This window comes from Lissotriton helveticus, chromosome 4_1 (assembly GCF_964261635.1).
Source record: "Lissotriton helveticus chromosome 4_1, aLisHel1.1, whole genome shotgun sequence".
NCBI lineage: Eukaryota > Metazoa > Chordata > Amphibia > Caudata > Salamandridae > Lissotriton > Lissotriton helveticus.
This window is the reverse complement of record NC_136063.1, coordinates 1,452,002,399-1,452,017,203: the sequence shown is the minus strand read 5'-3', so window position 1 is coordinate 1,452,017,203 and position 14,805 is coordinate 1,452,002,399. Positions and strand designations below refer to the sequence as shown.

At 45.7% G+C, this 14,805-nt stretch overlaps 1 protein-coding gene across 3 annotated transcripts in view; it reads right to left on the bottom strand.

Annotated features, from left to right (window-relative positions):
- EXOC2 (exocyst complex component 2) overlaps window positions 1-14,805 on the bottom strand; it is a 948,514-nt gene that overhangs the window by 450,607 nt on the left and 483,102 nt on the right. For all 3 annotated transcript variants that reach the window (XM_078688027.1, XM_078688028.1, XM_078688025.1), the window contains one exon: window positions 14,228-14,352. In XM_078688027.1, the coding sequence (XP_078544153.1) occupies window positions 14,228-14,352 (125 nt within the window). The remainder of the gene's footprint in view (window positions 1-14,227; window positions 14,353-14,805) is intronic.

Here is a 14,805-nt window from a genome sequence, read left to right as displayed (position 1 = left end):
CTGACTGGGGATGCCAACTTGCGAAGTGTGGGCATTTGGCGTTCATTGTCGTCGCAAATAGATCGATTTGCGGCGTGCCCCATCTGGAGAAGATCTGGTCGATAATTTGTTGATCTAGCTCCCACTCGTGTGACGATGTTTTCTGCCTGCTCAACACGTCGGTGAGCACATTGTCCGTGCCCGGGACATATTCCGCTCTTAGGGTTATATTGTGGAGTATGAGCCAATTCCAGATTATTTTTTGCAACTCGCGAGAGTGTGTCAGCGAGCGTGTCCCTCCCTCTTTGTTGAGGTAGTGCTTAGTCGTGGTGTTGTCTGTCCGGATGAGCACCAGGGAATGTTTTATTCTTGGCAGGAAAGCTTGAAGAGCCAGGAAGACCGCCCGCAGTTCGAGCAGATTGATATGTAGTTTCTTCTCCATAGGAGACCACTACTCGCTTATCTGTAGCTTTTGCAGAAAAGCTCCCCAGCCTTCCAAGGAGGCGCCTGTTGTGACAACATGAGGAGCAGCCGGAAGCAAGAATGACAAGCCTTGGACATGTTTTGAGATGACATCCACCATTGTAGGGCTCCGACCATCTGAGGATTCACTTTTATGTGGTCGTCGAATGACCCTGTTCATTGGACCCACTGCTTCGAGAGCGACTCCTGCAGATTCCTCATTCGTAGTCGACAGTGAGGAATCAGGAGGATACACGCTGACATCATCCCCAGGAGGGATTTGAAGAGACGGACTGTCAATACTGTCTTCGAGGCTACTATAGCAGCTAGTGCAAGGGGCTTGTTCATCCTCTCTCTGGATGGGAAAGCTTTTGCTGACCGCGTGTCCAGGGTTGCACCTAGGAAACTGAGGCACTGAGAAGGTTGTAGGACATATTTTTCCTGATTGAGGGTGAGACCTTAGCAATCGAAAAGCTTTAAACAGGCGTTGGAAGACCTGGACGCGTCTTCTAAGGATGGAGCCCTGACCAGCCAGTCATTCAGATACGGAAAGACTTGGTGATGGCACTGTCTGAGATATGCCGCCGGCGGGGTACGACATTTCGTGAATATGCGCGGTGCAGAACGCGAAACTGCAAGTGTCTGCCCGCTACTGCAAATCACAAGTACCTTTTTGTGATTCCTGTAAATTGGGATATGGAGGTAAGCGTCCTGTATGTCTAGGGAAGCCCCAAAATCCTGCTGTTACAGTAGTTGCAAGATCTGGATCGTTACCATGCGAAACAACTGCTTCTCTGGAATTTGTTAGGGGCCCTAAGGTCCAAGATTGGTATCCACCGCTTTTTTATTTTTTTTGGATCAAAAGAAGCAGGAATAAAACCCTTTTCCCTTCTGAGATGGAGGTACTCTCTCCATTGCTCCTTTCTGCAGCGTAATCGAGATCTCTCATAGAAGCAGCCGTAGATGTTTGTTAATTCCGCTGTCCTTTACCTTGAAAGGACGACCTCCCAAAAGAGGATTGCTTGTTTTGCTGTTGTTGGCGCTGTTGGTATTGCGGTCTACTCTGGCCTGAAGGGCAGGAAGACTTGTATAAATAATTTCCTCTGTAGGAAGACTGTCCTCTTCCTCTATTTCTACTAAAGGACTGGTTCTTATACTGAAGAGTGCCCAAAGCTCTCGCAGTGTCTGCTTCGTCAATTTTTTGTGCCAAATAGTAACTGGCTAACATATGGCATGTCCAAAAGCTTTGTTTGCACCTCAGGACGGAAAGAGGTTGCCTTTAGCCATCCTTGGACCCGCAAGACTGCTGCTCCAGCCAACTGGCGGAACCCTGTCATAGCGATATCCATCGCGCAGTCTATAGTTTCTAACGCCGATGCTTCATCATCTAGCAGGATCCTCTTTACTTCCTCTTTGGATGAATCTGGCAATTCCGACAGGTATGGGGCTATGTGTGCCCACAATTGCCTATGATAGCGTCCCAAGAGTGCTAGGGCGCTCGCGGCCTTTACCGTCGTTGCCGATATTGAGGACAACCTGTTCCCAATGTTGTCCACTCTTCTTACCTCCTTATCAGGAGGAAGCGACAAAGGGGCCGAAGGATTCCTGGAGGTCTTCTGGGCCGCCTGTGTCACCACGGAGTCCGGCTTAGGATGTCCTGTTAAAAATGCCGGTGCTGTATCTGGCGCCCTATACTTTTTATCCAATTGAGGGATCACTGGTGATACAGAGGAGGGGTTCTACATGACCGTTACCCCTTCTGACTATAGGTAATCGATAATCGGTAATGACCTAACTCATACAAGAAGCTGACCTGTTCTTGAGAGACCATTGAGATCTTAAAACGTTGAGCAGCCCTCTCTATTATAAGAGATTCCAGAATTGTCGGAATTTCCCTCGTCGACGAGTCCGTCGACGAGATCGGCGTCATAGACTATGCCGTCGTAGACGAGCAGTCATAGACGAGGCAGTCGTAGGTGACGTCATAGACAATCCGTCGTAGACGAGGCCGTCGATGACAAGCCATCGTAGAGGAGTAATCGTAGATGAGGCCATCGTAGACGAGGCCATGGTAGACGAGGCCATCGAAGACGAAGCCATTGTAGACTAGGCCATCGTCGACGCCGTAGACTGGCCGTCGTAGACGAGCAGTCATAGACGAAGCCGTCGAGGACGATGCAGTCCTAGATGAGCCATCGAAGACGAGCCCTCGTAGACGAGGCCATTGTAGACGAGGCCATCGTCGACGCCATAGACAGGCCGTCGTAGACGAGCAGTCATAGACGAGGCCGTCGTCGTCGACGCAGACGAGCCATCGTAGACGAGCAGTCATAGACGAGGCCATCGTCGACGCCGTAAACAGGCCGTCATAGACGAGCAGTCATAGACGAGGCCGTAGTCGTCATCGAGCAGTCGTAGACGAGCCGTCGTAGACGAGCCATTGTAGATGAGCCATTGTAGATGAGCCATTGTAGATGAGCCATCGTAGACGAGTCCATCGTAGACGAGGCCATCGTAGACGAGGCCATCGTAGACGAGTCCATCGTAGACGAGTCCATCGTAGACGAGGCCATCGTTGATGAGGCCATTGTCAACGCCGTAAACAGGCCCTCATAGGCGAGCAGTCATAGACGAGGCCGCCGTAGACGAGCCATCGTAGACGAGCCATCATCGACGAGCCATCGTAGACGAGCCATCGTAGACGAGCCGTCGTCGACGAGCCGTCGTCGACGAGCCGTCGTAGACGAGGCCATCGTAGACGAGGCCATCGTAGACGAGGCCATCGTAGACGAGGCCATCGTAGACGAGGCCATCGTAGACGAGGCCATCGTAGACGAGGCCATTGTAGATGAGGCCATCGTAGACGAGGCCATCGTAGACGAGGCCATCGTAGACGAAGAGGCTGTAATATGTTGGCTTCTTAGTCTTTACCTCAGGAGGTATAGAAGACGCCTTCCTGAAGGGTCCTATGGCCAGAGGAGGTGATTTTGACGGCTCAGAAGTCGTCTTTTTTCCATGATTTTTCTCCAAAAGCAAGTCCTGTACTTTCCTTTCCCACAGAGTGAGGAGATTTTTAAGAACTGCGGCCAGAAGACCCATGAGTGGTCTTTTTGAGGGCCTTCTCAGGATGTTCCCCTGAGGAATGAGTCTGAGGAGAATCTCTTCTCTTTTGAGGTCTCCTCGAGGTTGAGGATAACGCCTCATCACGGTCACTGGAGAAAATAAAAAACCTCCTTTCTGGTCTTAGTGTTTGACACCATATTAAAATTCACCCTTCACGACCTCTCAAAAACTTACTTGAGAAAGTGCGACATACCTTGCAGTCTTTGGCCTGTGGTACAGAAAGTAAATGCGGTCCGTGTGAGGATCAGAGCAGAGCAACCTCACAGGCTCTTAAAAAAAAATCTTTTCTTCTCCTTACCAGACCTTCTTTAAAGAATGTATTTGAAGATAATCCATAGTAGAAAAGAATCCTTAACAACAAAGTCATTTAATGAAGTAAAAAACACAGAATCTGAGCAGAGCTCAGAGGAGACTCCCTTAGCACAATGTGCGGTAGAAAATCTGAGGGTCTGAGGCTCCTGCCAGGAAGGTTCTAGAGGGAGGTGATAGCTGATTGGCTCTTCTCTAGAGTTTGGTCCTTTTTACAAAAGGACATGGATATGTTACTAAGGTGAGGCCTTTAGGCCTACTATTCTCTAAGTATGTCTATAAGACATTACTTTTCTATGTACCGGAGACTCCTGTCTCGAAGACGGGGAATGATTCAGGCATGTGAATCTATGAAAGACACCCATAATACTGGATAACTCATGATGCTTTTCAATCACGGACCTAGCATGCTTTTTTCTGGTTATCTAAGGGAGACACACTGTGTATTGTCAAAATGCCCACCTGTGGTCAGCAGTTAAAAGGAAAAAAATAACTTGCCTTTACTCCTAGACCAAAGTTATAGCACGACTCGGCAGAGTAATCCCTTGGTAAGAAGGACTACAGACATATAATGTCCTTTTTTGGCCACCGAGGTTGTAGAGTTTTAACATGTCTGCCAGATTAGGGTTGTGAGGAAAACAAAATTATTTTCTTTTTCTTTTTCCACTTGGAGAGTTCTTAATAACCCCTTCAAGGTGAACTATCTCCCTAGTTTAATAAGGAGGCTTCTTCTAGATAAAGTCATAGTCACATGAAAGCTAAAACCTTACAGTTGCTTCAAGAATGTGATCCGCATTTGTGTTTGGTGAAGTTTTAGATCCAATTCAAGGCACCTCTTTTGGATACAAAGCTTTAGCGGGTAAAGGGAAATTGTGATTTTTAGAATGTACTCACCTAAAGACCACTGGCAACAGTGTGCCACACACAGGCGGCAGTTCTCTATCCTGAGCTGAAGAACTAGGCTATCTTAAGGAAACCAACAGAAATTAAAAAATTTATAGGCTTTGCGGTCTCAGTAGGGCAGTGTGCAGATATGTTTCAACAAACTGTGAGATTGTTGGAATATAGATGCAATTCCTTTTTCAGTGAAGTTAATAATGCAATATGTAAAACTTATTTTTGAAAGATTGAACTTATGGGCAAAGACAATTGCATCAGTTTCAGAGCTGCGGAATCAATAACCATCTGCAAAGGCAATGAATCTGCAAGACCCTTGCCTTTCAAGGATGATCAAACAATGCTATGCTGAACTGGTTCCACATGAGCACATAGTTTACCTTTGTTAATGTCCTTTCTCATAGATACTCTATCTAACCACATATTCCTCACCCTTAGAATAATTCCCAGGTGCCAGACTGAATACAGAAGCATTTCACAGCAATGCTCTGTGTGTCGGTAGGTGGTGTCGTGTGACTTTGGTTCGCCACAGAAGTGACACAGCAGAGCAGACAGACGCCACCCCTGCAAGCGGACGTTAGTGTCTTTATTAAATTTATCAGCGTACACAGATGTGGAACTTAAAACATAACCAGAGGTACCAGTGTACAGATCTCTGCCAAGACAGTAGTACTTTGTGAGCATGTGCACTGAAGCCCACGTCGCAACCTGACAAATGTCAAGAACAGACACTCCACATGCCAACGCACAGAAGTCTTGGCCCTGGTGAAATAAGCCTGCAATCCTTTTGGCATCGGTTTCTTGGCCAATGTGTAGCAGACATAAATGCAGAAGTCTATTCACCTGAAAAAGTCTTTTTTTCTTTGCCTTACCTTTCTTTGACCCCGAGAATCCCACCAAGGGCTGATCGTCCACCCAATAGTGTTTGGTGCAATCAATTTAAAAACTCAAAGCTCACTTGGGATCCAACCAATAGAGTCGCTCTTCTTTTGAGGGGTGAGGCGGAGCAAAGAAAGTTAAGAGAGTGAGGAATTTACCAAAGTGAAAAGAAGTCACAAATGTTGTCACAAGGGTCGCCCTGGTCCTCACCACTAGTTTGTCCGGAAAAAAAGTGTTTTATAGTGGCTGCACTGACAGAGCTTGGAGCTCCCTTTCGCAACAAGCTGAAGTGAAGAAGGTGATTTTAAGAGTCAGGAGTTGCAACCAGCAGCTGTGTACTGACTCAAAGGAGAAGCACAAAAGGAACCTCTGCACCAAATTAAGATCCCAGTGCGGCATCACAAATAGTCTGAGAGGGAACATATGTGCCCAACCTTTCAAAGAAAGTCATCACATCAGGTGATTTAAACAAGGACGGCCGGTTTAGCAAACACAAAACAGCCGAAAAAGCCAGCTGATAACCTTTAATGCAAGTCCTTACTGGGCTAAATACAAATCGAACAATAAAACGTGAGAAATTTTAGCCTCCAAAGGGTCCATGTTGAAGTCTTTACACCAGTGAAAACCTTTGCCCAACGCAGACTGCATAAATACATTTTGTAGAGGGGTGCCGTGTGGCAAGTATAACATCCATGACCTCAGAAGGTAGACTGATCGAAGTTAACTTGGGTCCAACTAGTGGTGTCCAGACCGAATTATGTATTTTTGAGGCATCCTGGCCACCCTGAATGGTTAGCACAAGGGAGGCCTGAAACTCTTCACACACTGCTGGCAGGATCGTGCAAACCATGCCTCAAAGGACATGCATATATTGGTCACGCAAACAACTAACCTTGTGCTGAGCTAAGAAATCAGTGTGGCCTGGTACCGACCTGCGGTGTCTGGCAACCTGCATGTTTACCGGAGAGCATGAACAAGGATTTGCCCATGTACCGACCAAATGCCTAATTCACGGCTTTATTACAAGGCAACAAGTACTCAGAAGAAATACACCCAGGACCTCAGTAACAATGTTAGATTAGGTGGCATGTTCTGCTCAAAGTTTGAACTAAAAAGATGAGGAGCATGTGCGAGCAGCTCCGAGGCATGGGTAGAGTTCTAATAGAATCAGATTGAATGGGGACTGGGTACGTAAGTGTGGATTTTAAATGAGCTCGGCTCAGAGTCCAACAACTGCATTAATACAGGGTTTGCTTCAAGCACCAGTAGCATCGCTACTAACCTGTGCCAGTTCGAACTGGCACAGGTTTTGGCACCAAAGCGTAAGTCAGCACTGATGGGTGCACCGGGGCCAAACACCCAGAATGGGTTCCTTGGTGAATCAGAAAAATAATCGGATGGCACAGTGACATCCTCATAACTTTCCTGGATACAGAGAGAGGTGGGGGATGGGGACGAGTCTAGCTTGACGTTCTTGTGTTTCTGCTTTGTCTTAGACTGAGAGCTTTCCGAAAGACTTCGACTGGCGATGACCCGATATATAAACGGTCGCGAGACGAGACTAGCCCCCCCCCCCCCCCCCTTGGACGGAGGGATGGGGATGAGTCTGTCACAGACATCTGTTTGAAGCAATCCCTGTACTGCTTAAATCCTATAGCCTTCCGGGGGCCATACTTCCCCTGCACAATGGTTTTAAGAGTTTTTGGGGGGAGTTATTGTTTTAGCTAAAGTTTGCCAAGTGAAGAAAGAACAGCAGAGCTACGGAGGCAAGACTGAAGGTGCGAAAAGAACAAGCATTTACAATGCAATAGGTCTTGCATTAGGAAAGTTTGAGCTATTGGTATTGTAAATGACACATTTTTTATTTATGTTTTGCTTTTGAAAATAGCGAAATTAATAGCTTTGTCATTTACAATGCCAATAGTTATAACTTTCGCAAATGTGACACCTATAGCATGTGTAATGCAATATGTGTCGTATTTACGTGACTTACATGTATTGATATTACAAATAACAATGGCTTTTAATTTTTTTTCAATAATTAATACTTAAATAAAAGTTATTGTAATTTATAAAGGCAATAGCTTAAAGTTTTGTAAATAACTTTTGTGAAGATTATGTTCAGTGTATTTTATTGTGACGAAAATCCAAGAACAGAAGTGAAATATTAACATCTTTTTGTTACATTTGTAATAAAGCTTGAAACATTGAGAGAACATATTTGAACCAGGTGTTGTTGAATGGTTGCACAGATTGATGCTGTGGTAGCGCTGATTGGTGTTGTGATGGCGAACGAGTGATGCTGTGGTGTTCAGTGATGCTGTGGTAGCGCATAGTGATGTTGTGGTGCCCCTGAGTGATGCTGTGGTGGTGCGGAGTGATGCTGTATGCTATACTATGTTTTGTTTTGCTATCCTATGTTTTGTTTTGCTATACTATGCTATGTTTTGGTATCCTATGCTTTGATTTGTTATGCTATGCTATGCTGTGTTTTGTTATGCTATGCTATGTTTTGCTATGCTATGCTTTGTTATGCTATGCTATGTTTTGTAATGCTATGTTTTGTTGTGTTTTATTATGCTATGCTTTGTTTTGCTATGCTATGTTTTGGTATGCTATGCTATGTTTTGTTGCGTTTGGTATGTTATGTTTTGCTATGCTATTATATGTTTTGTTTTGCTATGCTATGTTTTGTTGTGTTTTGCTATGTTTTGCTATGCTATGTGTTGTTGTGTTTTGTTATGCTATGTTTTGTTGTTATGCTATGTTTTGTTATGCTATGCTATGCTTTGCTTTGTTTTGCTATCCTATGCTTTGTTTTGTTATGCTATGCTATGTTTAGTTTTGCTATCCTATGCTTTGTTTTGTTATGCTATGCTATGTTTTGTTGTGTTGTGTTTTGTTATGCTATGCTATGCTTTGTTATGCTGTGCTTTGTTATGCTATGTTACGCTATGCTATGCTTTGTTATGCTATGTTTTGTTATGCTATGCTAAGCTTTGTTTTGTTATGCTATGCTATGTTGTGTTTTGTTATGCTGTGCTGTTTTGTTGTGTTTTGTTATGCTACGCTACGTTTTGCTATGCTTTGCAATGCTATGTTTTGTTATGTATGCTATTTATTGTTGTGTTTTGTTATGCTATGCTTTGTTTTGCTATGCTATGCTATGTTATGCTATGCTTTGTTATGTTATGTTTTGTTATGCTATGCTAAGCTTTGTTTTGTTATGCTATGTTTTGTTGTGTTTTGTTATGCTATGCTATGTTCTGCTATGCTTTGCAATGCTATGTTTTGTTATGTATGCTATGTTTTGTTGTGTTTTGTTATGCTATGTTTTGTTGTTTTTGCTATGTTTTGTTATGCTGTTTTGTTATGCTATGCTTTGTTTTTATGTTATGTTATGCTATGTTTTGTTATGTTATGTTTTGTTTTGTTATGCTATGTTTTGTTTTGTTGTTTTGTTATGCTATGTTTTGTTATACTATGCTATGTTTTGTCTTGCTATGCTTTGTTATGTTATGCTATGCTTTGTTTTGTTATGCTATGTTTTGTTATGCTATGTTTTGTTGTGTTTTGTTATGCTATGCTATGTTGTGTTTTGCTATGCTATGTTTTGTTTTGCTATGTTTTGTTTTGCTATCCTATGCTTTGTTTTGTTATGCTATGCTATGTTGTGCTATCCTATGCTTTTTTTGTTATGCTGTGTTTTGTTATGCTATGCTATGCTTTGTTATGTAAATGTAAATGTAAATGTACAGGAATTTATATAGCGCAAATCACCAAGCGGTTTCTAAGCGCTTGCTTAGGGAACCCGTCCTGGTATTCCTCTGTGAGATAACCCCGGCAGGGTATCCGCAAGGTGAAAGCCAGGCATCCCGCCACGAGGGGCCGTTGTGGAGATTAAGCAAGCTATTGCCCAGAGTCGCAGAGTGTGAACCCGTGAATCGAGTAGGCACCGGAGCGAGAATTGTCGAGTCCATGGACATTTTAGGACTCAAGACCCCGCCGAGCCGGGAATTGAACCCTGGTCCCGGGCTGACCTCTGCTTCCAGGTCTGCCTCCTCTAACCAGTGAGCCACACTTCTCCAGCATTGTTATGCTATGCTGGTGAGGGTGTGTGAGTGTGTGTGAGTGTGTGTGAGGGAGAGTGAGGGTGAGGGAGTGAGGGTGAGGGGTGTGATGGTGAGCGTGGGTGTGTGAGGGTGACGGGGTGTGAGGGTGTGTGGGTGTGTGAGTGAGGGTGGGTGAGGGTGGGTGAAGGTGGGTGAGGGTGTGTGAGTGAGGGTGGGTGAGGGTGGGTGAAGGTGGGTGAGGGGGTGTGAGGGTGAGTGAGGGTGTGTGAGGGTGAGAGGGGTGAGAGGGTGTGAGGGGGGTTGGGGGTGAGGGTGTGAGAGGGGGTGTGAGGGTGAGTGAGGGTGGGTGAGGGTGTGTGAGGGGGGTGAGGGTGAGGGTGTGTGAGGGTGATGGTGTGTGAATGTGAGGGTGGGTAAGGGTGAGGGTGTGTGAGGGTGTGTGAGAGGGTGTGAGGGTGAGTGAGGGTGTGAGGGTGAGTGAGGGTGTGGAAGGGTGAGAGGGTGTGAGGGGGTGAGAGGGGGTGTGAGGGGGTGAGGGGGTGGGAGGGGGGTGAGGGGGTGTGAGGGTGTGAGGGTGTGTGACGGTATGAGGGGGTGTGAGGGTGGGTGAGGGGGTGTGAGGGTGAGGGTGAAGGGGTGTGAGGGTGAAGGGGTGTGTGAGGGTGTGTGAGGGGGTGAGGGGGTGCGAGGGTGAGGGGGTGTGAGGGTGAGGTGTGAGGGTGAGGGGGAGTGAGGGTGAGGGGGAGTGAGGGTGAGAGGGTGTGAGGGTGAGGGGTGTGAGGGTGAGGGGATGTGGGAGGGGTGCGAGGGTGAGGGGTGTGAGGGTGAGGGGTGTGAGGGGGAGGGGTGTGAGGGTGTGTAAGGGTGAGGGTGTGAGGGGATGTGAGGGTGAGAGGGTGAAAGGGTGTGTGAGGGTGAGAGGGTGGGTGAGGGTGGGTGAGAAGGTGAGGGTGGGTGAGAGGGTGGGTGAGGGCGTGTGTGAGGGTGAGAGGGGGTGAGGGGGTCTGAGGGTGAGGGAGGGTGAGGGGATGTGAGGGTTAGGGGATGTGAGGGGGAGGGGATGTGAGGGGGAGGAGATGTGAGGGTGAGGGGATGTGAGGGCGAGGGGATGTGAGGGTGCCAGGAGGAGCAGCTGAATGGTAAGCAAAGAAGCAAAAATGACGTGGGAGTCTACCAATGGTAAATAAAGGTAAGTAATGGGCGGGCTCTAAGCTCCCTTTTTAGGATAATTGTTTTCGCTGACAGCGCATGCTCTCTTTAGGTGAAACCTAAAAAAGGGCGAGACAGCACTGAAGAAGGCTTAAGAGGATAAAGAGAAGGAAAGACAACAGAGGAGGTGCAGAGCACAAAAGAGGAAAGAGAGCAGGGAAAGACAATATAAAGGAGAGAGAAACAGGAAGACAACAGGGAGGGAGTAATATCACCTCGAAGAACAGAGAGCCTGAAGAGAACAGATCCGTAGGAGAGAGAAGGGAAGACAGAGTGGAGCACACCGGAAAGAGGGGGAGGAGAGGCAAGGTGAGCGGTAGAGAGAAGAAAGACTGCACAAAAGGAATGGAGCTCAGCTAAGGACCCAGAGCTGGGAGAGGGCAGCCCTGTAGGAGACAGAAGGGGTGGGCGGAGAAGAAGGGAGTGACATACCTGTAGAAGACAGGGGGAGGAGACAGCAGGGAAGAACTGAGGGATCGCAAAGGAGAAAAAAATCAGAGAGAGAGAGAGAAAGGAGTGAACAGGCGGGGCGCCACAAAAGACAGAGGGCAGGGACAGACAAAACAACTGGAAATAGAATGAAAGACAGCAGACAAGCAGTGGAGTAACAGATGAGGGAAAGCAAGGAGAGGCTACGTGGGTAGTCAATGCAAGGAACGACCGCAAAGAGGGACTGCGGCATGAGAGCGCCGAGGAAATAAACCGAGAGGAACTGCAATATTAAGTGAGAAAGGAGAGTCTTAGAGCAGAAAAGTGGGATGAGGAAGACAAAAATAAATGAATAAGGAGGAAAGAATGAGGCTAGAGGCGAGGAGATGAAAGGAGTGAGTGACGGACTGAAAATAAAAGTGCAAGGGAGAGAACGGAGAAGTTAGAGAAAGTAGGCAGAGGATGTATGGAAAAGAGAGAGGGGTGATTGAGCGGACGGTGAGAGAGGGAACAGGAGCAAACATTGTGTAGGAGCAGAAATACTGGCAGCGCTGCACAAATCAACATTACATACAAGTGTGTCACAAAATGACATAACGTTGTATAATATAACAACATAACACACAGCACAACATGGAATGTTAGGAGGAAAGGTGGGGAAAGGAAGCAAGAGAGAGCGGGGGAAGTGAAGACAGAGTAGGAAGAACTTAGAAGGGATTGAGGAGAAATAGCCAATAAGTAAATAAAGGCTCACGAGAGCGAGGCCAGCAAGTTCGGGAGCGCATTCCTTTGAAGTCTGATGGGGAGAGGGCGGGGGAGCGGCTCCCTTTGAAGTCTGATGCCGAGGCCCAGACAAATGGTGGTGTGCGAGCGGCTTCCTTTCAAGTCTGATGGGGGGGGGAACAAATGGCGAGCGCGCGCCCGGCGCACATGCACTGGCCATAATCCGCATTCCAAAGCCCGCTGGCAGGCTTTCCTGGAGCCCCTACATAATTCTCGCCAGAGCAATGCGCAAGCGCATTGGCTCAGCGAGACCTAAAAATTGATGTCAGCACACAGGGGTGGTATCAATATCGACTCCACTCTGTCACTTTCAGGGCAGAACCAAGTCACCATGGTGCTGCACCAAGCCACCTACTAGCGCATGGTAGCATTGCTGTGAAAAACTTTCTGAACCAGTCTGGCACCTGGCAATTATTTTAAAGGTGAGGAATCAGCGGTTAGAATCCCATCCAAAATATAAAAAATGATCAACTGTTCTTTTGAACAAACTTACATTTCCACTGATAAAACAGGCTTTGATCACGCCACTTCTGAAGAAAATGAAGGCCGAATGCTTGTTATCATCTAATTATCAACCTATTTCACGTATACATGGCATCTTAAGGTTCTGGAAAGAGCTACAAATTGAAAAATTCAACACTTTATCCAACATCCTGCTTTCTCGGAGATAGACAATGTTGTACCCCCACGGAAGCAGCAAATTAGCACTGACTGATGTCCATTTTACCATTCTATGCAGGGGAAGCCGCCCTCTTCTGATGTTATAGTACTTTTCATCAACTTTAGATATTCGGAACTACTCCAAAGGTTCAAATGAGTGGCCGACATGGGTGTGAAAGCTTACTATTGGCTGAAACCATTTTTGGCTGATTGTATGATTACATAACTAGTGATTAATGTCAATTGATGGCAGTCTCCTGTGAGGTTCCTCAGGGATCCAGCCTTTCTCCCTTGCTTTTTCATATTTATTTACAACCAGTACACAAATTGCTGACTAATTTGATAGTGCGTGTTCACTGTTATGCAGATGACACCTGGGTGATATTCCACCTGACTAGCGATTGCTGCCAGGAGAGACAGGAAATAGCCAGGGTTTTTTGATGTAATTCAAATGTGGATGAATGAAAATCAGCTAGGCCTCAATGTGGACAAGATGGAATTCTTACTAAATCTACTGGAAAACAGCTTCTCATCCCCTCCGAAGAGAGTCCCAAAAAATCTGGAGGGAAGTCACTGACAACCATTGCCTGCACACTATGGAAATCTCTCTCGGATGGCATGAGGCAAATACAACAATTACTATAATTCAACAATTACTACTGTTCACAAGAAATGGTGAAATCCCATCTATTCAATTCATATCTTGGCTCTCCTGTCCTCTGCAGCATTTTCATTTTGGAGTTATTCCAGTATGGATTTGATTCAAGTAAAAGGTAGTACAATGGAAGTGGTGGTCCTAAGAGTCAGTCACCATATTACACGCAAATTCTGCTTCTTCAATAGAGGGACAGCATCATTAGAATACATGGTGGTGCAATTCTCTGTTGCTGAATGCACTATGCACAAAATGGCTCTGCGAGGATTTACTAACAAAACGCAACTCAGTTCATGAATATTCTAGTGTACTACTGAAAGAAATACCAAATTGAGGAGCACTTTAATGCACTAGCTCGAGCCATCGAAGGCAGCACAAAATCGTAGCACAAAATAATGAAATAGTCTCATTTCATGTATTTGAGGAGCCTTGTTTTTTTAGGAGGTGGACAACGTTTTGAAAACTGCCAACTTTGTGAGCTTCACCAAATCAACAAAGTTGCAGGTGAAAAGAACCTGTTAGCAGTACATATTTTGCAGGAGAATATTCACACAAATAATCTGCTTCCGGAAATACTCTACTACGGGCAAAGTACCCTATCAAACAGACAACCTCCTAATGATGACATATGTAGCACTGTGGAAACACACTATAACACAGCAGTCTGAGTAGATTTGTACATTTTTTCGAACTTCGAGTCAAAGTCATTCTTGCTTGCGTACGACGCAGGCTTAACAATCGCAATAACTGCTGAGAAAATGTCTCTTACCTCACTGAAGAGACTGCCATTTACATACGATATCCATAGCTTCCAGAAGTTAGGGAGTTGTCCCACAACTATTTTTGTTAACTTTTCAACAAAGGCCACTTGTTGCGGACTTTTATATCGCCAAGCTGAAAGAGGAGGGCGGTGTGAAGAATTAGGAAAAAAGGCAAAAAAACAACATTGCAGCAATTTGAAACATTGAACACCAAAGGTAAGATTTATGTCACTTGCTTCACACATCAAGAGCAAGCCAAATTAAATAATTTATTACACACGTTAAACATGTGTCCCAAAATGGAGAACAATTTTTTTCAAGTATAATAACATAACTTAAAAAATATGCATTTTGTTTAAGCTGTTGGACAGAAACAAATTGAATTACGCGTTGCAATAATCGCGCGGACACAGATCTCCATGTTCCTTCCACCCGGAAACAACATTTAGGAAACAGACTGAAGAGGCGAGGCATAATAGTTCGAAAAAGAGTGTTATCACCTAACACACAATCTTACACAAGAAGCAGCAGAGAGTGATGGTGGAAGAGCACTGAAGAGGCCAAAGCTATAATCCCTGACTGCTTC